The sequence below is a fragment of the Macaca nemestrina genome, chromosome 20 (genome assembly GCF_043159975.1).
Source record: "Macaca nemestrina isolate mMacNem1 chromosome 20, mMacNem.hap1, whole genome shotgun sequence".
Taxonomy (NCBI): domain Eukaryota; kingdom Metazoa; phylum Chordata; class Mammalia; order Primates; family Cercopithecidae; genus Macaca; species Macaca nemestrina.
This window is the reverse complement of record NC_092144.1, coordinates 59570454-59596806: the sequence shown is the minus strand read 5'-3', so window position 1 is coordinate 59596806 and position 26353 is coordinate 59570454. Positions and strand designations below refer to the sequence as shown.

The 26353-nt window shown below is 57.2% G+C and overlaps 3 protein-coding genes across 5 annotated transcripts; 2 read left to right on the top strand and 1 right to left on the bottom strand.

Annotated features, from left to right (window-relative positions):
* The first annotated feature begins 5079 nt into the window (after positions 1–5079).
* Positions 5080–17655, top strand: LOC105497206 (solute carrier family 17 member 7). Its single transcript, XM_011768126.2, has 12 exons — positions 5080–5290; positions 10016–10268; positions 11516–11634; positions 11918–12032; positions 12111–12198; positions 12680–12766; positions 12858–13000; positions 14088–14237; positions 14397–14529; positions 15596–15706; positions 15903–16030; positions 16233–17655. The coding sequence occupies exons 1-12, from the start codon at positions 5229–5231 to the stop codon at positions 16524–16526; spliced, it is 1683 nt and encodes a 560-aa protein (XP_011766428.1). The 5' UTR covers positions 5080–5228; the 3' UTR covers positions 16527–17655.
* Positions 17656–18290: 635 nt separating this feature from the next.
* LOC105497207 (golgi associated olfactory signaling regulator) lies at positions 18291–25187 on the bottom strand. Of its 3 annotated transcripts, none has more exons than XM_024797704.2 (6): positions 25067–25187; positions 23577–24763; positions 21785–21821; positions 19667–21127; positions 19162–19332; positions 18295–18661 (listed from the first exon to the last, which is right to left on the bottom strand). In XM_024797704.2, the coding sequence occupies exons 4-6, from the start codon at positions 20847–20849 to the stop codon at positions 18462–18464; spliced, it is 1554 nt and encodes a 517-aa protein (XP_024653472.2). In that variant the 5' UTR covers positions 20850–21127; positions 21785–21821; positions 23577–24763; positions 25067–25187; the 3' UTR covers positions 18295–18461. The 3 variants fall into 3 exon arrangements, with proteins under 3 accessions (XP_024653474.2, XP_024653472.2, XP_024653475.2); XM_024797707.2 differs by adding an exon at positions 21154–21420 and having other exon boundaries at positions 19667–20870; positions 23577–25110; XM_024797706.2 differs by having other exon boundaries at positions 18291–18661; positions 19667–20870; positions 23577–25110.
* Positions 24141–25110, top strand: LOC112429392 (parathyroid hormone 2). Its single transcript, XM_024797708.2, has 2 exons — positions 24141–24361; positions 24925–25110. Exons 1-2 carry the CDS (start codon positions 24240–24242, stop codon positions 25097–25099), a joined length of 297 nt encoding a protein of 98 aa, XP_024653476.2. The 5' UTR covers positions 24141–24239; the 3' UTR covers positions 25100–25110.
* Positions 25188–26353: the final 1166 nt, after the last annotated feature.

Below are 26353 nucleotides of genomic sequence, written 5' to 3'. Positions count from 1 at the left end.
GTTTGAGACTATCTTGGCCAACATGGTGAGACCCCGTCGCTACTAAAAATACAAAAATTAGCCAGGTGTGGTGGTGCAAGCCTGTAATCCCAGCTACTTGGGAGGCTGAGGCAGGAGAATTGCTTGAACACGAGAGGCGGAGGTTGCAGTGAGCTGAGAACATACCATTGCACTCCAGCCTGGGCTACAAGAGCAAAACTCTGTCTCAAAAAGAAAAAGAGAGAGATAGGGTCTCACTCTGTCATGGAGTGCAGTGGTGCAATCATATAGCTCACTACAGCCTGGAACTCCTGGGTTCAAGTGATCCTCCCACATGAGCCTCTGAGTAGCTACGATGACAGGCAGGCACCACTGTGCCCAGCTAATTTTATTTTTTGCATTTTTTTTCTTTTAGAGATGGGGTCTTGCTATGTTGCCCAGGTTGGTCTTGAGTTCTTGGCATCAAGTGAGCCTCCTGCCTTGGCCTCCCCAAATGCTGGGATTACAGGTGTGAGCCACTGAGCCCAGCCTAGTTTTGACCTCTTCATCTAACTGGAGTCCAGTCATACTGAACAGTGTCCTGACCATACCCATTTTCCCCCATCTCTTACTTTCTGCTGTTCCTGCTGCTTTCCCAGTACATCTGTGGAAGTTACTTACTTTCTTTCTTTCTTCCTTCCTTCCTTCCTTCCTTCCTTCCTTCCTTTTTCTCTTTTCTTTCTTCTTTTTTTTTTTTTTTTTTTTTTTTTTTTTTTTGAGATGGAGTCTCGCTCTGCCCGCCCAGGCTGGAGTGCAGTGGCCGGATCTCGGCTCACTGCAAGCTCTGCCTCCCGGGTTCACGCCATTCTCCTGCCTCAGCCTCCGGAGTAGCTGGGAATACAGGCGCCCGCCACCTTGCCCGGCTAGTTTTTTTTTGTATTTTTTTAGTAGAGAGGGTTTCACCGTGTTAGCCAGGATGGTCTGGATCTCCTGACCTCATGATCCGCCCACCTCGGCCTCCCAAAATGCTGGGATTGCAGGCATGAGCCACTGCGCCCAGCCTTCTTTCTTCTTTATCCTTCCTTCCTTCCTGTCTCCTTCCTTCCTTCCTGTCTCCTTCCTTCCTTCCTTCCTTCCTTTCTTTCTTTCTTCTTTCTTTTTTTCTTTCTTCCTCCTTCCTTCCTTCCCTCCCTCCCTCCTTCCCTTCCTTCCTTCCTTCTCTCTCTCTTTCTTTCTTTCTCTTTTTTTTTCTTTTTTCTTTTTTTTTTTGACAGACTCTGGCTCTTAGGCCTACGCTGGAGTGCAGTGGTGCAATCTTGACTCAATCGGCAACCTCCCGAGTTCAAGTGATTGTTGTGCCTCAACCTCCCAAGTACCTGGGACTACAGGTGCCACCATGCCCAGCTAATTTTTAAATTTTTTTTTTTTTCTCTTTGAGACGGAGTTTCACTCTGTCGCCCAGGCGGGAGTGCAGTGGCCGGATCTCAGCTCACTGCAAGCTCCGCCTCCCGGGTTTACGCCATTCTCCTGCCTCAGCCTCCCGAATAGCTGGGACTACAGGCGCCCGCCGCATCGCCCGGCTAGTTTTTTGTATTTTTTAGTAGAGACGGGGTTTCACCGGGTTAGCCAGGATAGTCTGGATCTCCTGACCTCGTGATCCGCCCGTCTCGGCCTCCCAAAGTGCTGGGATTACAGGCTTGAGCCACCGCGCCCGGCCTTTAAATATTTTTTATAGAGATGGGATCTCCCTCTGTTGCCTGGACTGGTCTCGGACTCCTGAGCTCAAGTGATCAGCCCTCCTCAGCCTCTCAAAGTGCTGGGATTACAGGAGTGCCCCACCTTGATAAATATTTCTTGAGTTAATAAGTGATTGTTGAGGCTGGGCTCAGTGGTTCACACCTGTAGTCCCAGCACTTTCGGAGGCCGAGGCGGGCGGATCACCTGAGGTCGGGAGTTCGAGACCAGCCTGACCAACATGGAGAAACCCCCTCTCTACTAAAAATGCAAAATTAGCCGGGTATGGTGGCAGGCACCTATAATCCCATGTACTCGGGAGGCTGAGGCAGGAGAATTGCTTGAACCTGGGAGGCAGAGGTTGCTGTGAGCCGAGATAGCGCCATTGCACTCCAGCCTGGGCAACAAGAATGAAACTCCATCTCAAAAAAAAAAAAAAAAAAAAAAAAAGTGATTGTCTAGACCCTCCTCTTCTTTAGTGAATCCTAGGATCATAAGTAGATGGAGGAACTTCAGTGGCAAATGCTCAAAGCACAACGTGAGTTAGTGGGGCATGGTAGTGCACACCTGTGGTCCCCCAGCTACTCAGGAGGCTGAGGTGGGAGCCCAGGGAGGTTGAGACTGCAGTGAGCTGCCGCTGGGCGACAGAGTGAGACCCTGTCTCAAAAAGGAAGGAAGGGAGGAAGGAAAGGAGGAAGGAAGGAAGGAAAGGAGGAAGGAAGGAAAGAAGGAAGAAAGAATGAAAGAAAAAAGAGAAAGAAAGGAAGGAAGGAAGGGGAAAGGAAGGAAGATAAAGAAAAAGGAAGGAAGGAGAGGAAGGAAAGAAGGAAGAAAGAATGAAAGGAAAAAGAAGAAAAAGGAAGGAAGGAAGGAAGGAAACGGTAGGCAGGCAAGCACAATGTGTCTGCAATGGGGTGAATTGGGAGGGAGGGGGAGAAAAGATGGGGAAGAGGTCAGGGTGGGAGTGACTTCAGGTAGGGTCTTGCCGGCCGCGGGAACGGAGGAGCGAACGTGGGCGCCCTGTCCACCAGAGGGCGCAACGTATCCCTGCCCATTGTCTCCGAGAACTACATCTCCCAGCGGCCCTCGGAGTGCGCGGCCCTTCTCAAGCGAGCGCTGAGGCTCAGAGGCCGCTGGGACTTGTAGTTGGGACAGTGAGCCGCTGGAGGAGGCCAAGTAACTCATTCCCAGGTCTTGAAAAAGTGTGGGGCTGGGTCCTTTCCTCCTTCCTTGGTTTCCATGGCGATGGTTTCGGCAAAGGCCCAGGTTTTGGCAGCGGCGGGGCCCGCTTCCCACTCCCTCCTCTTCACCATCTGCTCCACCCTCACACCTGGCCCCGAGCCGCAACCACCGCCTCCGCACCCCGGCCGGGAACTCTGCAGCCACTGGGTGGCGCGTGTGAGCGGCTCCCGCGCTGGTACTTCACCCCACGAGTCCCGGTTCCTACCTCCGTTCTGCCTCAGACCCGCAGCGTCCTTCGTTCTGAGGTCCCAGGGGTTTCTCAAAACTGTGAGACCCAGAGACCCAGCCAGTCAAGGCTGGAAGCGAGAGGCTGCGGCGGTCAGTGGCTTCCCGGCCACCCAGTACTTGGCGCCCGCCCGCCGCGCCGTCTGCTCCTCCCACCCCACCGCGGGCCGCATCATGAAAATTTAATTCCAAATGCATTTGCGGCCCGACGCGGGGAGGTAGTAGGGAAAGGATCACCCTCCTGGGGCCTGGATCTGGAGGTGGACTCAGCGCCGGGAGATGGGCTGGTCTGAGGACAGGAGCGGGGCGGGACCCTGTCTGCGGGCCCAGGACAGGGAAGGGCGGGGCTCTACCCAGCGGGGCGGGGCTGGAATTCAGGGGTGGAGACAGAGTTTGGTGGGCGGGGACAGATTCCTGGGGGTGTGGGCAGGACTGGGAGAGCAGGGACGGATCACAGGGTCAGAAGTCGGAGGGCGGGGACAGATCCCATGGGGCGGGGGCAGGACTGGTAGGGCGGGGACAGTTCCCAGGGGCGGAGGCCAGAGCTTGGTGGGCGGGGTCAGATTCCGGGGGCGGGGACAGGACTGGGAGGTCGAGGACAGATCCCAGTGGCGAGGGTCAGCAGTCGGAGGGCGGGGACAGATCCCATGGGACGAGGGCAGGGAGGGTAGGGACAGATCCAGGGGGCGGGGAGAACTGGGAGGGCGGGGACAGATCCCAGGGACGGAGTCCAGAACTCGGTGGGTGGGGACAGATTCCAGGGGGCAGAGAGAGATCCAGTGGGTAAGGGGTAGAACTCAGATAGCACGAACAGATTCCAGGGGGCAAGAACAGGACTGAGGGCGGGGACAGATCCCAGGGACAGATCCTAGGAGGAGGGGACACAACTCCAAGAATGGGGAGAGAACTCAGAGGGTGGAGGCAGAACTCAGGTCAGCGACAGATCCTAGGGGAGTAGACAAATTCAGAGGGCGGGTGAGGATGCCAGGGGGCGCGGATCACAATTTAGGGGGCGGGGACAGATCTCCAGTGGGTGGAGACAGAACTCAAATAGCGGAATGGATCCCCCGGAGCTAGGGAAGAACTCAGAGCGCGGATAGATCCCAGAGGAGCGGGGAAATAACACAATGGGGAGACTATGGGGTCGCAGCTGGCACTGGTGGGGTGTGTGAAATATAACTGTGGGGGACGGAAGCCAGAGGGAAGAAAATCGGGGTTAGGGAATGAAGCTCATCGAGAGAAGCAACAGGGAGGAGAGAGGCGCCAGAGGGAGAATAGAGTTGGAGGAGTGTGGGATTCAAAGGGGAAAGATGGAAACTCAGGAGGAGATGGAGCTCAAGGGTGAAGAACCCAGGTGGCGAAAGGGACTAGAAGGGGACGACGGGTGGATCGAAGTAGGCGTTGGACTTGAGGGGAAAAAATTTCCCTTGAATGAGATAAGAAAGAACTCCCTGGATGAGACTATTGGAACTGGGGACGAGGTGGGATGGGGATGGAATTGGGGGATGGGGGCGGGGAGGGAGTCCAGGGGTGAAGGAACTGGAGGATGAACGCAGAGGGAAAGTCAGAGAAGACAGGATTGTAAGGGACGAAATTAGGGGGAACAGAAGTGGGGGAGAGAAATGATGGGGATGAGAACTCAGGAGAGGAGAGAAAATCTGGGTAGGAGCCAGGGGGATGGAACGGGGATGGGGGGGTAGCTTGGGGAAGGAACAGAACTGGGGGGCGTGAACTCGGAGGTGTGAGTTCAGAACCCAGAGGCGTGGTCTTAGAAGGCTCAGGAGGAAACAGGACGAGGATGAAAAGGCTGCGAGAGGGGGCGGGTCTGGCAGACGAGGGGAGGGGCCTGGTGGGGCTGGGGCGGGGCCTCCCGCGCCCCGCCCCCGGCGCTGAGTCCTGTGACAGCCCCCGGGCCGCCTGCACTCGCAGCCTCCTTCCCCCCGAGCGGAGCTGCGGGGCCGGCCGGGCCGGGGCGGACCCCGGGAACCCGGACGCGGCCGCCCGGGCCCGCGGGCGGGGGGATCGGCGGGGGGGAACCGGCGGGGTGACCCGCGGCGGGAGCCGCCACCATGGAGTTCCGCCAGGAGGAGTTTCGGAAGCTAGCGGGTCGTGCTCTCGGGAAGCTGCACCGGTGAGCCTGGCAGGGGTCCCGGGAGGAGAAGAGTGGGAGGATCCGAGGAGGATGCTAATTCCCACCTGGGCGCAGACTGACAGATGAACGGGCGATACCCCGGCATGGGGGTCCACCCATCTGTCCAGTTTTCTCCCGTGGGCTCCGACGGCGCCGTTCTCCCTGATTGAGCCTTGTCCATTATCCTGTTCATTTTTCTGCACCCCACCCCACCCTGCTCCACTCTTTCTCTGGTGCTGTAAATCCCTCTCTCCCGGGTCTCTGGCTCCCTCCCCCACCGCTTCTGGGTCTCTGTCCCCGTCTCTTTCTGGATGTCTCTGCCTCCTTTCTCTCTGGGTCTCCGTCTCCCACTTTTTCTAGATCTCCACTCCCTTCTCTCTGGGCCTCTCCTTCTCCCTAGATCTCTGCCTCCGCTTCTTTGCATCTCTGTGCCCCTCTCTCTGGTTCTCTGGCCATTACTCTCACTGGATCTCTAACAACCCCTGACTCGGAGTCTCTGTCCCCCTCTCTCTGGGTCTCTCCTGTTCCCTGAATCTCTGGTCCCCACTTCTCTGGATCCCTGTCCCTGTCTCTGGGTTTTAATTCTTCCACCATGGGTCTCTCCATCTCTCTGTGTCTCTTTCCGTTTCTGTCTGGCATGGAGTTTAATCTGCAGCTAAAGCGGATTGGGGCTCATAGCCCGTTGTCCTTGAGGGGGTTAAGCTGGATGGAAGAAGTCAGAGCACCCTGGGTCCCTGGGAGAGAAAGGAGTTAGAGGCCAAAAATTTCAGCTCCTGGGGAAGAACAGCCTTCCCAAAGGATATAGGCTGGGGTTGAGAGGGACTCCCTCCCAACCAGGTTGATGACCCCAGTGACCCGAGTGTCCCTCAGGATAACCTGGACACCTCCCCACAAGCTCTCACCCCCAACTCCAGCTTTGGCTCTAAGTCAGATAAATTACTCAGCTGCGGAAAAGCCTAAAAATATATCTGGCCACAGTGCACGAAGGAGATGGCCTCATCAGCACCATGCCCCTGCCGCCATGCCCTCAGGCCCTGTCCCCTTGGCCCACAGCCCTGACCCTGTCTTTCACTGAGCTTCAGTCCACCTCACTAGGCCATGGGGGTACTTTGCTAAGTGTAACATCAGTCTTGCTTGCTGCAGATCACCTCTTAGCTCCAAAGTTACCCCACCCTCTAGTAACATGAGAGACAAGAATAAGGCTGGACAGAAGTGGGGGGGGGCACAGGAGGATGGCGCAGTGACGGAGGTTGGCGGTGGAGGGGAAGCTGAGATAACCTCACCCCTTCTTTTTCCAATTTTCCAGCCCCTCCCCACCCTTTTTCTCGCCTCCTTTCACGAGTTTCTCAAAATACATCAGTGTGAAGTCAGGAGAATGAGAGAGAGAAAGAGACGTGCTGGTGGAGGGGGCTGGGGGGTAGCAGCGGCAGGGATGTGTACCTCAGGCCCCCTCCCTCAGTCTCTGCCTGTTTCTCAACTGTGCTTGGGTTTCTCACAGTCAATCTCTCCTGACTCTCACCTCTCTGAGTTACCTCTTGGGTCCCCAGGGACCCCCGAGCTCTGGCCAGGACCATCAGCAGGGAGTTTGTGCAGAGAAGAGCATTTGCTTCCAATGCCTGGGGTTTGCTCTGATGGTTGGAGGGAGAGCGGAATACCCCATATTAGAGACAACGCGTTGATCCCATTTAATCCTCTAGACAAAGATGGGGAAACTGAGGCTCCTTTCTGGGGTTGGGGGGATCAGTGAATGAGTACAAGCTCCATGATTTGAACCCAGGTCGGTCTCCCTCCCAAGCCTAGAACAGAGATCTTCCTTGAGATGAGTGATGCCACAGCTGGTGGGGAGCTTCCTTGCACCCAGAGCAACTTGGGACAAGGACATGGGGGAACGGGATGCTAGAGAGAAGAGAACCCAAGGTGCCTCCTTTCTGAGAGCCAGGTCTTGGGCAGGGGGATGCCGAGGGCCATTAAGGGATCAGGTCCCATTGCTGTTCTTGTCTGTGATCTTGGAGTGCTACTTCAGCTCCCCGAGCCTCAGTTTCCTTAGTTGTACAATGGGAAGAGAAGAGAGAGCAGAGGGACATAAGGAGACACAGACGTAGGGGAGTGGACAGAGATCCTGAGAGAAGCAGAGACAGAGAGAGAGAAGTTGAGATATCTCGAATTGGGGTAATGGCCTCCTAAGTGTTGCTTTTCCTCATTGCCAAGTCCCCAGGCCTTAGTTTGGGGCATCCAGGGAAGGGAGGGGGTTTCCATCTAGGGTCTCCCCTCTCTGTCCTTGTCCCCTGCAAAGCATCAAGGACACCTTCATCTCTGTATCCTTGGTCCTCTTGCTCTAAAATGATTGATATCACCTTGAAGTTCCCTCTTGCATTCTCTTGCATTTTTGCCCTTGCCCTCATTTTATAGATGTGGGATACTGAGACCCCCTGTTTAGACAGCCTTGATTAGAGATCTGACATCTCCTCATATTTTTTTTTTTTTTTTTTTTTTTTTTTTTTTTTTTTGAGACGGAGTCTCGCTCTACCGCCCAGGCTGGAGTGCAGTGGCTGGATCTCAGCTCACTGCAAGCTCTGCCTCCCGGGTTCACACCATTCTCCTGCCTCAGCCTCCCGAGCAGCTGGGACTACAGGCGCCCGCCACCTCGCCCGGCTAGTTTTTTTGTATTTTTTAGTAGAGACGGGGTTTCACCGTGTTAGCCAGGATGGTCTCGATCTCCTGACCTCGTGATCCGCCCGTCTCGGCCTCCCAAAGTGCTGGGATTACAGGCTTGAGCCACCGCGCCCGGCCTACATCTCCTCATATTAACAAGGAATCTCACATTTCAGGGGCTGCAATCACATCTTGAGTTTCAGGGTCAAATATCATCTGATGTCAACCTGGGTCAAAGTCTAATCTCATTGGGTGACATGTTCTGATGGGTGGGGGGAGTTCCTGCCATCCTGTACTATTCATCCTAGTGGCTTCTATCCCCCCTATTTCTGGCTGGCTGTCTTCTTCCTCTTGTGGTCTCATTCCTACTCCTTCTGGGTTCTGTCCACTCCCCGGCTTCTCCCACCCCTGTTTCTTAACTGCCCCTCCCCACCTCCTTAAGTTCTAGGATGGGGAGGGGTTGCTGTGTTCTCGCAGCTCTTCCACCTCCCTCCCCCTGGACCGTCTGGCTGTTCCTTCCTCCCCCGTCCCAGTCTCCCTCGCCTCCATCTGTTCCAGCCCCTTCCTGGGATCCAGCCCGATCCCCTGGCTGCCTACCCACCTCAGAGAAGGGCCGCACCTCACAAATCACGTCCCCAGCCTGCCTATCCTCTGTCTCCCAGACTCTCCATCTTTCTCTTGCATTCTGGATCTCTGTTCTCTTCCCTCTGCATCTATGTCCTATCTCCTGGGTTTCTGTCCCTGCCTCTCTTTGGGACTCTGTCTGCTTCCCTCTCTAGGTTTCCACCTCCTCCCTCTCTGGGTCTCTGTCTCCCTATTTCTGGGTCTCTCTCCCCCTCTGTCTGGGTCTTTGTCTCCCTCTCTATCTGGGTCTCTGTTCCTCTCTCTATCTGGGTCTCTGTTCCTCTCTCTATCTGGGTCTCTGTTCCTCTCTCTCTCTGGGTCTCTATCTCCCTTTCTTTCTGGGTCTCTGTCCCTCTCTGTCTCTGGGTCTCTGTCCTCCTCTGTCTCTGGGTCTCTGTCCCCCCCTCTCTCTGGGTCTCTGTCCCCCTTTCTGTGGGTCTCTGTCCCCCCCTCTCTCTCGGTCTCTGTCCCCCTCTCTCTCTGGGTCTCTGTCCCCCTCTCTCTCTGGGTCTCTGTCCCCCTATGTCTGTGGGTCTCTGCTCCCTTGTTACTCTCTCCGTCTCTCTGGGTTTCTGTCTCCTCATCTCTAGATCTCTATTACCCTTTCTCTGGATCTCTCTCCCTTCTTCTCTCTGTGACCCCCTCTCTCTGGGCCTCTGTACAACTCCCCTCATCTCTGTCACCCTCTTTTTGGGTCTTTCTCCACCTGTCTGAAGGCACCTCTCTCTTTCTTCAGCCTCTCCCTGGGTTTGAGGCAGCCTCCAAATACCCTCTTCGTCATCACAGACTTGATTCTGGATCCAGAACGGGCGGGGGCGAGAGTCACGCTGGGGAATGAGCCAATCCCCCTACCAGGGCCATCTGTCCCCTGCCAGGACACCACCCGCCACTCCCCTCCCTACCCGCTAGGCTGACAGCCTGGGCTCAAGGTTCCCTAGGGATGCCCGGGATGGGCTGCTGGATTCCCAGGGTCCTGGACATCTCCCCACCCCCTAGCAGACGTGGTTGAGAAGCATCTGTTCTTTTGACACCTTTGCTGAAGCATCTCCTTAGCACCTTTTGCTTCCTCGAATAGACTCTTATCCGGGAGAGGCGGCTGGAGAGTCTTTGGGCCTTGGAGTGGGGGCACGGGCTCTTGAATCCCAAAGCGTTGTCTGGGGTCTAAATCTCCCGAGTTGAAGGATTTGGCACAGCTGGGATAGGGGACTGAAGACCCTCAGTGTGAAGAAAGAGGGGGTTGGGGGCCTGAATTCTCGGTCTGAGGGAGATGGAGGATTTCTGGATCCCGGGGGCCCAACGGAGCCAGGGACCTGGACTGTTGGTGAAGGAGGAGGTGCAGGCTTAGAATTCTGGATCTTGAAAAGCAGGTTTTGCCCTGGATCCTCTGTCTTGGGGCTGAGGGGGCTGGGGGCCTGGACTTCCGAGTCTCTGGCTCTTGCTGTCCCGCAGCCTTCTGGAGAAGCGGCAGGAAGGCGCGGAGACGCTGGAGCTGAGTGCGGATGGGCGCCCGGTGACCACGCAGACCCGGGACCCGCCGGTGGTGGACTGCACCTGCTTCGGCCTCCCTCGCCGCTACATTATCGCCATCATGAGTGGTCTGGGCTTCTGTATCAGCTTTGGCATCCGCTGCAACCTGGGCGTGGCCATCGTCTCCATGGTCAATAACAGCACGACCCACCGCGGGGGCCACGTGGTGGTGCAGGTAGCTCAAGGCCTGAGCCCTTGCAGAGCCCCGCCCTGCTCACCGAGCTCCGCCTACGCCCCCATGACGTCACACTCACCCACCAGACGTCCAGGCCACGCCCCTTCCGAAACGCTGCCGGAATAGCTCCGCCCAATCCGTGTGCCCCTTGGTTCTGACCTCGCCTTAGGGGCCGCCTCCGTTTCCTAAGCCCCGTCCTGATCTAAATGAAGTCCCGCCCTTATTTCCAGGGGCTTGATTGAAAAACACAGAGTCCACCCCAACATCAGGTTCCCTAGGGGTTGCCCCTGCCCCATTTTGGACCTACTAGCAATTTTGCTCACACCCGTACCCCAAACTCATGTTCCCGGGTCACATCTATTTAATCTCAGTCCCATCCCAGGTTCCTCCCTTAATTTGATCCTTTTTTGAAGCCACTACCTACGTCCCACTCTATGTGTTCTGTCCCTTGTCTGAAGACCCACAGGGTCTCCCAGGCTACGGGGCAGTGGAGCCATTGCTCTGTCGCCCAAGCTGGAGTGCAGTGGCACCATCACTGCAGCCTCGAACTCCTGGGCTCAAGAGACTCTCCTGCCTCAGCCTTTTGAGCAGTAAGCGCGCCAGCATACCCAGCTAACATTTTTATTTTTATCTTTGTAGAGACAAGGTGTCACTATGTTGCCCAGGCTGGTCTCGAACTCCTGGGCTCAAGCGATCCTCCTACCTCGGCCTCCCAGCCCTGGGAGTACAGGCGTGAGCCACCGCGCCCTGTCCTTTCTCCTATTTTAATTTCAGCATAGGCCTTGCCTCTGCATCAGAAAAGAGTCCTGACTTGTGCCTTTGTCCTACCTGAAGCTCCTCCCCTTGCTTCCTTCCAATCTGGTCCGCCGCCTTGGCTGCTTCGTGTCCCCGCCTGGACCCTGTGCAAGTCACTCTGCAAACGCTCATAAGTTGGATAGAAGTGGAGAGAGTCATCATCATACATGGGCCCCTAGGCTTTCACGGAGGCAAGGAAGCAGGCAAAGCAAGGCTTCTAGGTGGTGATGGACCCCGTTGTTAAGGCAGCATAGGCCCTAGCAACGTGGAAGAGCGGAGTTCATAGACTTTAACTGACAGAAAGATAGTGTGAGCTTTGATTGGCAGGCGTTTGGAGGTGGGAGGGGTTCCTTGTTGCTGATAGGTCGAGGCACTAAGTCTGTGGGTGCTGATTGGTGGAGCGGCAGAGCTTGGGGCAGGGCGGCTGATTTAATGTACGTTTTGGCCCCCAGAAAGCCCAGTTCAGCTGGGATCCAGAGACTGTCGGCCTCATACATGGCTCCTTTTTCTGGGGCTATATTGTCACTCAGATTCCGGGAGGATTTATCTGCCAAAAATTTGCAGCCAACAGGTACGGTGGTGGGGTCTCATAGTGGGCGGTAACTATAGTTGTGTGGGTGGAGTTAGAGGGCGTGGTCTTGAATTGGGGCTGCCTCTGGGAAGTGGGCGGGGCCTGGATTTGGGGGTGGGTCTTAGAGAAAGGTGGGGCTTGCGATTGAGGAAGGTGGAAGTCAGAGAGGTGGTGGGACCTGGGATCCTGGGGACCACTGGGCCTAGCTTGCTGTGAGCGGTAAAGGCAGAATCCCGGGCATGTCTGGATAGCTTGGATCCTTTTCTCTGACCCTTCCCATCAGGGTTTTCGGCTTTGCTATTGTGGCAACATCCACTCTAAACATGCTGATACCCTCGGCTGCCCGCGTCCACTATGGCTGTGTCATCTTCGTGAGGATCCTGCAGGGGTTGGTAGAGGTAAATCCCCACCTGATACGACCCTGCCCTCGCTCGGACCCCACCTCTTCTCAATGACCTTGGTTTTCTCCTCTTTAGGGCGTCACATACCCCGCCTGCCATGGGATCTGGAGCAAATGGGCCCCACCCTTAGAACGGAGTCGCCTGGCGACGACAGCCTTTTGCGGTGAGAGGACGGGGGATCCTCACTCCTGCATCTGAGGGAGGAGGGGTTGGGGCCTGGACTGTTGCATCTGAGTGGGGAGGGACTGGGCCTGGACCCCTGGGCCTCAGGGAGGAGGGGGTAGGCGGGGCTGAACTCCTGTGTCTGAGGGAGGAGGAGACTGGACCTTGACTCCCAGGTCTGAGGGAGGATGGGCTGGGGGCCTAGACTCCTGGGTCTGAGGGAGGAGGAGCTGATGGCCTGGACTCCTGGGTCTGGGGGAGGAGGGGCTGGTGGCCTGGACTCCTGGGTCTGGGGGAGGAGGAGCTGGGGGCGTGAACTCCTGTGTCCAAGGGAGGAGGGGCTAGGCCTGGATTCCTGGGTCTGAGGGAGGAGGGGCTGTGGCCTGTAATTCTGTGACTGGAAAGGTGGGAGTGTTGGGGGTCCGCACTCCTTGATCTGAGGGAAGATGGGCCTGTTCTCTCCCCCTCATCCTCCCCTTTAGGTTCCTATGCTGGGGCGGTGGTCGCGATGCCCCTCGCCGGGGTCCTTGTGCAGTACTCAGGATGGAGCTCTGTTTTCTACGTCTACGGTGAGGGACCCGGATGCCTGGTTCCGGGTGGCGCTGGGGCAGAGCGGGGCCGGTCCTCACCCCGCTCCCATCCCCCTCCTGACCCCCCCAGGCAGCTTCGGGATCTTCTGGTACCTGTTCTGGCTGCTCGTGTCCTACGAGTCCCCCGCGCTGCATCCCAGCATCTCGGAGGAGGAGCGCAAGTACATCGAGGACGCCATCGGAGAGAGCGCGAAACTCATGAACCCCCTCACGGTCCGGGCCCAAGTCTTCGGGGAAGGGGCGGGGAGAGATAGCAGGCCACTAACCTGCACAGCGTGTAGATCAGGAAGGGTTCCTGCAGACTCTAGAGGAGACGGGACTGGAACGCAAAGAGAGGGGCTAGAACCTAGGAGGCGGGTTGCAACTCGCGGAGGACGGGATTCGCAGGTGCTGGGGGCAGAGTTAGGTTGGGAGTTGAGCGGGATTAGAATCGCTGACGGGGCATGGTTAAAGCCAGCAGAGAAGGGATTAGAATGTGGGGATTTTGCGGCCGGGCGCGGTGGCTCACGCCTGTAATCCCAGCACTTTGGGAGCCCGAGGCGGGCGGATCACGAAGTCAGGAGATCGAGACCATCTTGGCTAACATGGTGAAACCGCTTCTCTACTAAAAAGACAAAAAATTAGCCGGGCATGGTGGCGGGTGCCTGTATTCCCAGCTACTCGGGAGGCTGAGGCAGGAGAATGGCGTGAAACCGGGAGGCCGAACTTGCAGTGAGCCGAGATCGCGCCACCGCACTCCAGCCTGGGCGACAGAGCGAGATTCCATCTCAAAAAAAAAAAAAAAAAAAAAAAGAATGTGGGGGTTCTGCTTAGACCTTGGATTGAGGCTGTATTTTGGGGGCATTTTTGCATAAAAAGAGACTACTAGGGCAGGCTCAGTGGCTTCTGCCTGCAATCCCAACACTTGGGGGGTAGAGGCTGCAGGATCGCTTGAGCCCGGGAGTTCGGGACCAGCCTGTGCAACATGGAGAGAACCCGTCTCCAAGCAAAATACAAAATACAAAAAGTAAAAATAAAAATAAAAAAAGGAAAAAGACAGGTCCCTGAGGGGCCCGGACACCTGAGGATCTGAGAGGCTACCATAGGGTCAGGACTCCTTCATCACTCAAGGGTTGCCTTCAGGCTAGGATCCCTGGGTCCTCACGGCAACATGGTGTAGCTCATGCCTTTGGGTCCATAGAAGTTTCAGTGCGGTCGGGATCCTTTGGTCTCCGCAGAACTATACTGGGGTCCCTGAAGGGACGCGGAGAAGCCCTCAGCCCCGCTCTCTGTCTTAGCGGCCCTCCCCTCGCCCCCACAGAAGTTTAGCACTCCCTGGCGGCGCTTCTTCACGTCTATGCCAGTCTACGCCATCATCGTGGCCAACTTCTGCCGCAGCTGGACGTTCTACCTGCTGCTCATCTCCCAGCCTGCCTACTTCGAAGAAGTGTTCGGCTTCGAGATCAGCAAGGTAGAGCCCTGGAGGAGAGGGCGGGGGGCGCGGAGGGGTCGGCGGGAGGGAACTGGCCGGGATCCCGAGGCAGGGAGGAGCTGGTGGTGCACCGACCGGGCAGAGACGCCGAGCCGGCGGCCCCGAACCCTTGTCTCCCCTATACACCTATTCCCGCAGGTAGGCCTGGTATCCGCTCTGCCCCATCTGGTCATGACCATCATCGTGCCCATCGGCGGCCAGATCGCGGACTTCCTGAGGAGCCGCCGCATCATGTCCACCACCAACGTGCGCAAGTTGATGAACTGCGGGGGTGAGTGGGGCGAGGCCTGGGCCGGCTCTAGGACAGCCGGGGTGGAGCAGAGAGGGATTGAGAGGTGATGGGGCGTGGTTACAGGCGGAAACCATCTAGCCTGCCCCAGGAGTCCCTTTCTATGCAAAGGGCTGTAGCCAACAGGGCGGAGCCGGGGCAGGGCAGACCTGGATGAAAGAGGCTGTCACGCGGCCGTCCAAGGGCCACCGCGTGGAAGGGCAGGGTGGGGCAAGACTTCCCGGGTAGAGCAGAGGCGAGACCAAGTTGGGCCTGGAAGGACAAGGCCTGCGCGAAGTTGGGTGTGGTAGGACATGAACTAGGTAATGAGGAGGCGCTATGAGTAGGGCACCAGGAGAGACAGGGTCTAGGGGGCCTGCTGTCTAACGAGTGGGATTTGCTAGGCGTGATGGCGCGCGCCTGTGGTCCCACCTACTTGGGAGGCTGAGAAGGGAGGATCGCTGGAGCCCAGAAATGCGAGGCTACAGTGAGTTATGATCGCGCCACAGCACTCCAGCCTGGGCGACAGAGCGAGACTTTGTTTCTAGAAAAGTTAAAATTACAATTAAAAATTTAAAAACAGTCAGGGCATGGTGGCTCACACCTGTAATCCCAGCACTTTGGGAGGCGGAGGCAGGTGGATCACTTGAGCTCAGGAGTTTGAGACCAGCCTGGGCAACATCGTGAGACTTTGTCTCTTAAAACAAAAATTAAACATTAAAACAAAAACAAAAACAAAAAAACTCGTGAGTGGGGATTGAGGGAAAGGTGTGAAGGGGCACAGCAGGGATCCTACGTGTTCGGGGCGTGGCCTAGTCAAGGGGTGGAGCTACGGGAGGGGCGATGGAGTTGGTGGGCGTGGCCAGGGCTGGGTCTTGGAGAAGTAGGTGCCTGGTTAGGGTGGGCGCGGGTGGCGTGGAAGGCGCGAGGAGGCCTGGGTGTGGAGGTGGCCAGACTGGGGTGGATAGAGGCGGTTTGGGGCTGGAGCAGGTCTGGAAGGGTGGTGTGGGGGGCATCCTGTGCCCCGCTCCGGCCGACACTCAGAAGACGCGGCCCCCCTCCTCCGCAGGCTTCGGCATGGAAGCCACGCTGCTGTTGGTGGTCGGCTACTCGCACTCCAAGGGCGTGGCCATCTCCTTCCTGGTCCTAGCCGTGGGCTTCAGCGGCTTCGCCATCTCTGGTGAGAACCGCGGATCCGCAGCTTGGGGGGACTCTGTTCAGCTCTGTAGGGAACTTTCTGGCTCAGGAACGGGGCCTCTCAGCCTCACAAAAGGTGGAACATGAGTGGCGTGGAGGCGAGAGGGTTGAGAACGTCCCAGTGGGAATCACTCGAGTCAGATTCCGGTGAGACGTCTTCCGACTTGTCTCTCCGCCAGGGTTCAACGTGAACCACCTGGACATAGCCCCGCGCTACGCCAGCATCCTCATGGGCATCTCCAACGGCGTGGGCACACTGTCGGGGATGGTGTGCCCCATCATCGTGGGGGCCATGACTAAGCACAAGGTCGGTGCCGCAGTCCTGACTCACTCGCCCTCCAAGTGTGTGCTTGGTACCTAGCCGACCACGTGGTGGCGCTGTCTCTGGGGTGCCATTCCTGCCCTTTCAGCCTCTCTGGGTCTCTGCCTCCCTTCCTCTAGGCCTCCCCCTCTCTCCGCCTCTGTTTCTCTGTCCTCCCATTTGACCTCAGCCCTGTTGTCCCCTGCAGACTCGGGAGGAGTGGCAGTACGTGTTCCTAATTGCCTCCCTGGTGCACTATGGAGGTGTCATCTTCTACGGGGTCTTTGCTTCTGGAGAGAAGCAGCCGTGGGCAGAGCCTGAGGAGATGAGCGAGGAGAAGTGTGGATTTGTTGGCCATGACCAGCTGGCTGGCAGTGACGACAGCGAAATGGAGGATGAGGCTGAGCCCCCAGGGGCACCCCCTGCACCACCTCCCTCCTATGGGGCCACACACAGCACATTTCAGCCCCCCAGGCCCCCACCCCCTGTCCGGGACTACTGACCATGTGCCTCCCACTGAATGGCAGTTTCCAGGACCTCCACTCCACTCATCTCTGGCCTGAGTGACAGTGTCAAGGAACCCTGCTCCTCTCTGTCCTGCCTCAGGCCTAAGAAGCACTCTCCCTTGTTCCCAGTGCTGTCAAATCCTCTTTCCTTCCCAATTGCCTCTCAGGGGTAGTGAAGCTGCAGACTGACAGTTTCAAGGATACCCAAATTCCCCTAAAGGTTCCCTCTCCACCCGTTCTGCCTCAGTGGTTTCAAATCTCTCCTTTCAGGGCTTTATTTGAATGGACAGTTCAACCTCTTACTCTCTTTTGTGGTTTTGAGGCACCCCCCCGCCCCCCCTCACTTTCCTTTATCTCCAGGGACTCTCAGGATAACCCTTGAGATCACTCAGCTCCCCTCTCCTTCCAGAAAAATTCAAGGTCCTCCTCTAGAAGTTTCAAATCTCTCCCAACTCTGTTCTGCATCTTCCAGATTGGTTTAACCAATCACTCCTCCCCGCCATTCCAGGGATTGATTCTCACCAGCGTTTCTGAGGGAAAATGGCGGTTTCAAGTCCCCCCTTCCTCGCCCACTTCACATCTCCCCTACCAGCAGATTCTGCGAAAGCACCAAATTTCCCAAGACCCTCTTCTCCCTAGCTTAGCATAATGTCTGGGGAAACAGCCAAAATCGCAATTTTAACAATATGCCTCTCCACCCCCATGCACTTTTTCTGACATGGTTTTCAGGTCTAAATAGTGGCTGCTCAAGCCCATGAACTCAAAGGTTTGAAGCCACCACCCACTGAACTCCGGCGTGGTGGTTTCATGATGCCCCCTCCCCGATTCCTCGCACTTTATTCTCCTGGGTGGTTTCAAACTACCCTCAGTTTCTCAGTGGCCATTTGTCATGTCCCTCAGGGGCTTAATGACTCAAAATCTGGGATCCTTCCCCTCTTAGACACCCCTCTTTCAGCTTAGAATTTGGGGAACCTATAGAGAAGTCACAGAATCCCATGAAAGGGAATGGGGCAGGGGACAGGGGTGTTTCTTCCCGGTGCAGGGTTGTGTCTTTGTGTCTCTGTCTCTGTGACTGTAAATCCTGCCCTGCCCCACTCCCAATAAAAGCTTTGGTGTACAGGCTCAGTTGTTCTTGGATGTGGAGGTCACAGGCATCCTGGTCCCCAGTCCCCTACTCCCTCAGATTGAGGAGTTCAGGCCCCCAGCCCCTCCTCCCTCAGACCCAGGAGTCCAGACCCCCAGCCCCTCCTCCCTCAGACCCAGGAGTCCAGACCCCAGCCCCTCCTCCCTCAGACCCAGGAGTCCAGACCCCCGTCCCTCCTCCCTCAGACCCAGGAGTCCAGACCCCAGCCCCTCCTCCCTCAGACCCAGGAGTCCAGACCCCCAGTCCCTCCTCCCTCAGACCCAGGAGTCCAGACCCCCAGCCCCTCCTCCCTCAGACCCAGGAGTCCAGACCCCCAGCCCCTCCTCCCTCAGACCCAGAAGTCCAGACCCCCAGCCCCTCCTACCTCAGACCCAGGAGTCCAGACCCCCAGCCCCTCCTCCCTCAGACCCAGGAGTCCAGACCCCCGGTCCCTCCTCCCTCAGACCCAGGAGTCCAGGCCCCCAGCCCTCCTCCCTCAGACCCAGGGGTCCAGGCCCCCAGCCCCTCCTTCCTCAGATCCAGGGGTCCATACCCCAGCCCCTCCTCTCTAAGTTCCAGCGGTCTCAGATTCCAGCCCCCTCGCACCCCAGGGCTCAGGTCAGAGGAGGGGTCTAGCCATGGGAACATGATATTTATTGGGTCTCAGACCTTGTTCTCTGATCACAGCGCAAGCATCTCTGTATATTAGACCCTTTATCTAGAGGACTACTGGGTAGCTAAGCATGCCAGGAGAGCAGGGTTTTCCCTCACTGCGGGGATGTGCAGGTCCGGCAGGACTCGGTGGGGCTTACACGAAGTTGTTGGGGAGCGTGGTTGGGGATAAGGCCTCCAGACACTGCGGGCGACCCACGCGGGGCGGCGGGGGCAGCTTTGGTGGCAGCGGAGGTGTGGGCGGGGGCTGCTTGGTGGCGATGTGGGAAGGGACCCAGGTATCCGGTGCATAAAAGTAGAGGTCGTAGGGGTCTTTCGGGGCGTCCAAATGCAGAACTGTGGGAGCAAAGGGGCGTGGTCATATCTGGGCTGACCCTCCAGGCCCCCTTGCAGATCATCTCCAGGGCCCCTTTTGTGCGGCTGACCAATCAGGAGGCCGGAGAGAGGATTCCGAATCTGCATTTGAACTGAGTTTTCAATAAAAAGGGTCGAGGCCGCTGCGGAAACCAGGAGGCGTGGCGTCCGAGCAGCAGCGGCGGGGCCTGCAGTGGAGGGCGGGGAGTGCAGGGCTCCGGGCGGCGCACCTGGAGGGGCAGCGGTGGGGCTGGCGGGGACCACCGGCTCTGGGCATGAAGCCGTTTCCAACCACATTGGGAGCGGCACTGGACACTTGTGTGAAATTGCAGACATTTAGGGGGCTGGACGTGGCCATGGAAGAGCCAGGGCTTTCATTGACCTTGGATGGGGGACCTGTGCTTTTTTGGCTGGGCGCCCTAAAGTGCCAGGAGAGACCAGGTTATGGAAAAGTGCAGGCATTCAAGGGGCAGGGCGCTCACCTGGTTCATCTCCGTCGTCCGGAAGCCGGTGATGTGCGAAGGGCCGGTGTCGAGCTGCCCGGCGGTGGAGACACAGCAGCACAAAGATGCCTATCAGCAGCGCGGTTCCCGCGAGGAACAGGCAGAGGGCCCCGCCTGCTGCTCCATGTGGTCGCCCCACCAGAGTCACGCCTGAAGCGGGAGACCAGCAATCTAAGCTCCTAACCCCCTCCTCTCTCAGACCCAGGGGTCCAGGCTCCTAGCCCCTCCTCCCTCAGATCCAGGAATTCCTGTTCCCAAACTCTTCTCCCCCAGACCCAGGAGTCCAGATCTCCAGCCCCTCCTCCCTCAGACCCAGGAGTCCAGGCCCCCAGCCCTTCTCCCTCAGACCCAGGAGTCCAGGCCCCCAGCCCTTCTCCCTGGGACCCAGGAGTCCAGGGCCCCAATCTGTGCTCCCTCAGACCCAGGAGTCCAGACCCCCAGCCCCTCCTCCCTCAGACCCAGGAGTCCGGCTCCCGCCCCTCACCGGTCTCCTTCACTCTCTCCACCACGATGATAGTGTTGACTCCTTCACCTGGGCTGTGCCTCTGGGGTGCCCGCAGAGTGGCAGGGGCCAACTGATTGGGGGGCCCTGGAAGAGCAGGGGGACCTACAATCCGGGCTGAGGGAGGAGGCGCGTTGGACTCCTTAGGGCCAGAGTGCTGGGGGGCCTTCAGCTCAACCGTTCCTGGAGAATCTGAAGTGGGTAATTTTGGGGAGTCGGGCTGGATGGCTGCAGGGCTTTCTGGTTTGGGATTCAGCGACAGCTCATTTAGAGCAGTGGCTTCATCCTTGAAGGGCGCAGGTGTTTCTGGGTAGAGACTAGTGGAGATTTGAGGGTCGGAGGTCCTGGGGACATCTGTTGCATTTTGGTAGTAGGTTGTGGGGAATTCTGTTTGGGAAATTTCGGTGGGGCTGGGATTGTGGGTTACATGGGATTCTGGGTGGGGGGTTTTAGAAGGGTCAGGATGGAGAGCTTGCAGAAATTCAGAGTTTGGGGACTCAGTGGAGTTGAGGTCATGGGTTTCCGGAGATTTGGGGTCAGGGGTCTTGGTAGGGCCAGTGTTTGAGGTCTCAGAGATTTCTGCCTGTGAGATTTCAGTTGCATTAAGTTGGGGAATCTCTGGGGATTCTTGGGGTACAGTTTGCATAAGGTCAGTGTTTGGGGTCTCAGGAAATTCTGGGCGTGAAGGTTTGGAGAAGTTAGGTTTGGGGGTCTCAGGGGACCCTGGGCGTGGCATTTCCGTTGGGCCAGGAGTGGGGGTCTCAGAAGAATCTAGGTGTGTCATTTTGGAGAGGTTGGTTTTGGGGATATCCAGGGATTCTGATATTGACGCTGTGAGTGAGTCAGCTTTGGGCGTTTCAGGAGACTGTGGGTGCGGGGTTTCCCGGCGGTCAGGGTTGGGGGTCTCAGTGAAGCCAAGTGGGAAGGTTTCCAGGGAAACTGTATGAGGTGGCTTGAAAGGTTCAGAGTAAGGAGTCCCAGGAAATTCTGGGTTAAGGTGATCTCGTGTGGAATTTTCAGAAGGACTCTTCGGAGGGGAGGTCTCAGAGGGGTGGGCCAAGTCCGGAAAGCCAGAGCGCAAAGGCGGAGGGGCTGAGGGAGCTGCCTTGGACCTCAGGCCGGCGAGGAGGAAGACGAGGAAGAGGATCCGGCTGAACGATTTCATAGCTCTGGGAGATACCTATAGCTGCGAGGGGGAGCGGGAAGGAAGGGGTTAAGGCCGAAGGCTCCCAGGAGCCCCGCCCACTCCTGGAGGTCACGCCCACTGGCCCGCAGGTGGACCGCGTCCGACCGGGGCCCAGTTTGGCGCCAGGGATGGGAGGAGAACCCAATCGCAAGTCCCTTGGAGGTTGTGGGGCGGTGGCCGCGGTAGCCAAGGGAGACTGAGGCGCGGGGCTTCTTGGGAATCGTAGTTAATCTCCTTATCTGTTTCATCGAGGGGTCCTAGAAAAATTGGGAAAGAACGATACCTCTCCAGGCTCCCAGATCTCCTCGACTTCGACTTTGGAGGGTGTCAGGCCTTAGAGGGGACGTGGGATCTCTTTCCTCTCCGAGGTCCCCCGGGACACCTCGACTCAGCAGTTGTTTACACTACAGGAGGCTACTAAGGGCTGAGGGCTGGACTCATGGATTTGAGGGAGGAGGGAGACGTTTGGGTTCTGGGTTAAGAAAGTTGCTGGGGGTTCAGATTCCTGGGTCTTGCAGGGTGAGGGGGCTGAGGTTCCTGGCTCCTGGTTCTGTAGGGAGGAGAAGGCTGGTAGTTCAGATGCCTAGAATTTTGAGGGAGCAAGGTCTAGGGGCTGGATAACAGGGGTGAAAGGAGATAAGAGGCCTTGAGCTCTTGGTTCCTGAGTTAGAAAGGAATTGGGACCTCCGAGTCCTCAGGGTCTGGAGGTCTGGGCTCTGCAGAGTGGAGGGGTTAGGACTTGAAGATGAGAGCTTTGGAGCAGGACTCTCAAGTCTGTTATTGAGGATGGAGCTAGGATTTCAGCATTGCTGGGGCTAGTATGGGCAGAGAAGCATAGGTCTGTGGTCAGGTGGAGGTGGAGGCAGCCTACACATCGATTGGACAGGCTTACTTGAGGTCCTGGGGTCTCTTACCTGCTCTGGTGTCCAAGATAACAGCAGATGAGCAGAGCTGGATGCAGAGAACAGTGAATGTTACAGAATGGCTCTGGGCAGGGCGGTGAGAGGTAGGGTCTCAGGGGCACACAGGTGATGCAACTGAACCCCTCCCAGGGGATCCTGGGAGCCTAGCGACAGACTTAGACTCTTAAAGGGACAGAAGTAAAGGACATTGTCTCTGGGGTGGGGAAGGGAGTTAGAAACTGGAATGATCTACTGGAGATGTGGCCCAGTCAAACTATCTTTTTGAAACCAGTGGTCCTGGTCCTCTACCCTCTCCTACCTGGAAACCCAGGGGTCTAGTTCTCTGGTACCTTCCTATTTCAAGTCCCCTAAGTTGTACCCCACAGCTCCCTCCCCCTAGACTCAGAACTCCAGTCCTCTACCTCCTTCCTTCCTCAGATCCAGGAATCCAAGTCCCTAGCCTCATCCTCTCCCAGAACATAGGAATCTGGGTCCCTGTCCCATCCACTCTTAGACTCAGGAGCCCAAGCTTCTGCTACCACCTTCCTAGGAAACTAGGAGCCCAAGTTCCCACATCCCAAATTGCTACTGCTCTGTAGGACTTCCAAGTTTTGCCCATCTTCTCCTCACTTGCTCCTCTTTTTTATTTTTATTTATTTATTTATTTTTTTTTTTTGAGACGGAGTCTTGCTCTGCCGCCCAGGCTGGAGTGCAGTGGCCGGATCTCAGCTCACTGCAAGCTCCGCCTCCCGGGTTCCCGCCATTCTCCTGCCTCAGCCTCCCGAGTAGCTGGGACTACAGGCGCCGCCACCACGCCTGGCTAGTTTTTTGTATTTTTTAGTAGAGACGGGGTTTCACCGTGTTAGCCAGGATGGTCTTGATCTCCTGACCTCGTGATCCACCCGTCTCAGCCTCCCAAAGTGCTGGGATTATAGGCGTGAGCCACCGCGCCCGGCCTCCTCTTTTTAAAATTATTATTTTTTGAGACAGAGTCTCTCTCTGTTGCCCAGGTTGGAGTGCAGTGGTGCAATCTCAGCTCACTGCAACCTCCAACTCCCGGGTTCAAGCGATTTTCCTGCCTCAGCCTCCCAAGTAGCTGGGATTACACCACACCTAATTTATGTATTTTTGTAGAGAAGGAGTTTCGCCACGTTGGCCAGGCTGGTCTTGAACTCCTGATCTCAAGTGATCCACCCACCTCGGCCTTCCAAAGTGCTGGGATTACAGGTGTGAGCCACTGCACCCGGCTGAGGCCCCTCTTAAGAGTCAGCGTGGGCTGGGCGCGCTGGCTTATGCCTGTAATCCCAACACTCTGGGAGGCCAAGGTGGGCGGATCACGAGGTCAGGAGCTCAAGACCAGCCTGGCCAACAGTTTGGCGAAACCCCCGTCTCTACTAAAAATACAAAAATTAGTCACAAGTGATGGTGGACACCTGTAATCCCAGCTACTAGGGAGGCTGAGGCAGAATGGCTTGAACCTGGGAGGTGGAGGTTGCAGTTAGCCGACATGGTGCCATTGCACTCCAGCCTGGGCAACAAGAGCAAGACTCCGTCTCAAACAAACAAACACAAAAAAAGAGTCAGTGTGAGGAGGACTGGGCTTTAATCTTAACAGCACCCCCAAACTCCTCCCAGATAAGGACTTAGACACATCCTCAGGGCAGCTCAGGAGCCCTATCTGTTTTCCCCTCTTCACTCTCTCTCTGAGGCTTTTCTGATGTTGTCTGTTACTTTTCCTGTCCTCACACCCCTGCCACACGTACCCTTTGCCATTTCTTGCCTTTTCCCCCCCTCACCATCTCACCCTGGGTCTTTCTGGGCCTCTCCCTGCTGGATTTATCTCTGGGCAGCTCCGTCCAGGCCAGGATGTCCTTCCATTGCCGTCTGTCTTTCTGCGAGCCTTTTCTTTCTCTCCTCCATCTCTGTCTGACTGTTCGTTTCCATCTCCTTTGCTCTCTTTTCTTGTTTTCTTCCTTTTCCTTTCTTTTTCCGTCGTTCCCTTTCTTTCTATTTCTTCCTCGGCCACTCTGTCTTTGTCCTTCTCTTTGTGTCTCTGTTCCTCTGACGGTCCTTCCGCCAGTCTCTATTTTTAGCCCTCTGACACACCCCCTGTGTCCACCTCTCTGTCTGTCTGTCTCTCCCCCTCCCTCGTCTCAGGTCCAGCTTCTGGTCCCAATTAGTTGGTGGCGGCCAAGGCAGCGGCAGGTCCCCCACCCCCGGCTCCTCATTACCGCTGGCGGCTCCTAATGAGCCTGGGGAGGGGGTGACCCCGCGCCCCCGGCCCCCCGGCCTGCGTCACTGCCCGGTGCGGGGGCTGCGGAGGCGATATAAGGGGGCTGCCAGCATCGCTGCCCGAGACCACTGCGCGGTAGGGGACCGTGCGGGAAGCTGGGGGTGGGTGCATGGTAGGGCCGGGGTTTCTGGGCCGGGATGCAGCCCCACTGAGCCCCTTTCTGGTTCACAGGTGATGGAGACCCGCCAGGTGTCCAGGAGCCCTCGGGTTCGGCTGCTGCTGCTGCTGTTGCTAGTGGTGCCCTGGGGCGTCCGCACTGCCTCGGGAGTCGCCCTGCCCCCGGTCGGGGTCCTCAGGTAGGTGCCAGGGCCAGAACTCCCAGGGAGGGGTGGGGACCTGGAGAAGTGGGAAGAGAACCAAAGAGAAAGGGGACAGAAGACCCAGAAAGAGGGACAGAAGCCCAAAGAGAGGGCGACCGAGACCCAGCGAGAAGACGGAGACTAGGGGTGGTGGAAGGCGGGAGGAGGGTTTGGGGGTGGTGGTGGTGCGGGAATGGACAGAGAATCAGCAAGGGAAAGAGACACAGAAAGATAGATCCCGAGAAAGGCATGGAGAAGGCTGGAAAGGAGCCGATGCAGAAATGGATTCGTTCTTTGAGCAACGTTTAGTGGGTTCTTGGTGTGCGCCTGGCCATGTGCTGAGCGCTGTGGGCGGACAAGTGCATCAGACTCGGTCTCAGTACCCGGGGAGTTTCGAACCTGGTGAGCAGAGAGACAGAGACCCACACAGAACGAGACAGAGGGAGCCGGACCGACCCACTCCACCGACGGGGCAGTAATAGGGCTTCAAGTTAGACCGCGGGGAGGACAGGCGGCGGCGAGCGCGGATCTGGACGCGCGGTCACCGAGTCTCTCCACAGCCTCCGCCCCCCAGGACCGGCCTGGGCGGATCCCGCCACCCCCCGGCCGCGGAGGAGCCTGGCGCTGGCGGACGACGCGGCCTTCCGGGAGCGCGCGCGGTTGCTGGCCGCCCTCGAGCGCCGCCACTGGCTGAACTCGTACATGCACAAGCTGTTGGTGTTGGACTCGCGCTGAGCGCGCCGCCTGTCCCCATCTTAATAAAGACCCTGCCGTGCGCTCCGGACTGCGCCTCGTTCCTGTGCGACCTGCGTGTGCGTCGGGTTGGGGGCGCAGGCCTGGAAAGGTTGGGGTAGAAAAGAGACAGAACTCTGCGTCGGCCACTCTGGCATCTCTCCCTTCAGTTCCCACTCTATTTTCTTTCCTCAATTCCGTTTCTCTGCCTCTGTCTTTGTCCAGGAAGCTAGCTTCTTTCCTATTTCTGGATCTCTGCTTCCCTACCGCCCCCCACCTCCGCTCTGTCCCTTCCTTTCATTCTGGGTCCCTGTCCCTCCCTACCCCCGTCTCTGTCCCCTTCTCTGTTTCTCTGTAATCTCCAAGGTCTCTGTCCTCCTCTGTCTCTGCCCCCTTCTCTGGGTCTCTTTCCTCTCTGGGTCTCTTTCCTCTCTGGGTATGTGTCCCCGTCTCCCTGAGTCCTTGCGGGTATCTCCCCTTTTACCCTCTTGGCTTTCTGGTCTTCTGAGAATCTTTGCCTCCTGTCTCTATTCTCCTTCTGCCTCTGAAACTCTTCCTTTCCTTCTCCCTCACTTTCTTTTTTCCTTTTTCCTCTGCCTGACTCCTTCATATCTTCCTTTTTTTCCTTCGTTAGGTTTCTATCTGTCTCTCCACCAGCTCTCACCTTTGCATTTCGCTGTTCCTCCCTCCCATCACTTCCAGACTTCTCCCCAGGCACAGTGGAAAGATCGTGGGCCCTGGTGTGAGGCAGCCCTAGCATCCAAACCCAGGGTCCTCCAAATCTAGCTGCGTAGTATTGAGAAAGCCTTCTTGACGTCAGTCTCCGTGCCTCCTTTTCTTCATCTGCTACGAGGATCCAATAAGCTATCCTTCATAAGACTTCAGCACAGCGCCTGTCACGTAGCAAAATGCTTTTTTTTTTTTTTTTTGAAAAGGGTTTCCTCCTCTCACAGCAGCCTCCAGCGATTTTTTTTTCAGGGTTTTCCGACTTCAGGTCTCCTTCTCGGGAGACCACCGGGGCACCAGGCTGGGGCAGGAGAAGAGGAGAGAGGAGCAGGCGTCAGGCTCCAAAAAGGACAGGGAAAGGGCGGGGAGATACCTGGGCTGCAGGTGAAGTGAGAAAAGAGCCAATCAAAATCTGTCTCTCTCCCGGGAGGTCCAGCCTGCCCTTCAGCTCCGCCCTCAAGGGTAACCATGGCAACCCCATGGTCCACAGAGGGCCAGATCTGCGCGCTTGCGGCGCCGTTCGTGCGGACC

Bases quoted from the DNA above. Each gene is read 5' to 3' on its own strand.
- LOC105497207 (XM_024797704.2), bottom strand. From the start codon at position 20,849: ATGAAATCGTTCAGCCGGATCCTCTTCCTCGTCTTCCTCCTCGCCGGC. The intron at 19,333-19,666 runs GTGAGGGGCGGG...CTCCCGCTTCAG, and splicing joins GGAGAGAGTGAAGGAGACCG to GCGTGACTCTGGTGGGGCGA. The intron at 18,662-19,161 runs GTGAGCGCCCTG...TTGCTCCCACAG, and splicing joins GGACGACGGAGATGAACCAG to TTCTGCATTTGGACGCCCCG.
- LOC112429392 (XM_024797708.2), top strand. From the start codon at position 24,240: ATGGAGACCCGCCAGGTGTCCAGGAGCCCTCGGGTTCGGCTGCTGCTG. The intron at 24,362-24,924 runs GTAGGTGCCAGG...GTCTCTCCACAG, and splicing joins CCCCCGGTCGGGGTCCTCAG to CCTCCGCCCCCCAGGACCGG.
- LOC105497206 (XM_011768126.2), top strand. From the start codon at position 5,229: ATGGAGTTCCGCCAGGAGGAGTTTCGGAAGCTAGCGGGTCGTGCTCTC. The intron at 10,269-11,515 runs GTAGCTCAAGGC...TTTGGCCCCCAG, and splicing joins GGGGCCACGTGGTGGTGCAG to AAAGCCCAGTTCAGCTGGGA. The intron at 14,238-14,396 runs GTAGAGCCCTGG...CTATTCCCGCAG, and splicing joins TCGGCTTCGAGATCAGCAAG to GTAGGCCTGGTATCCGCTCT.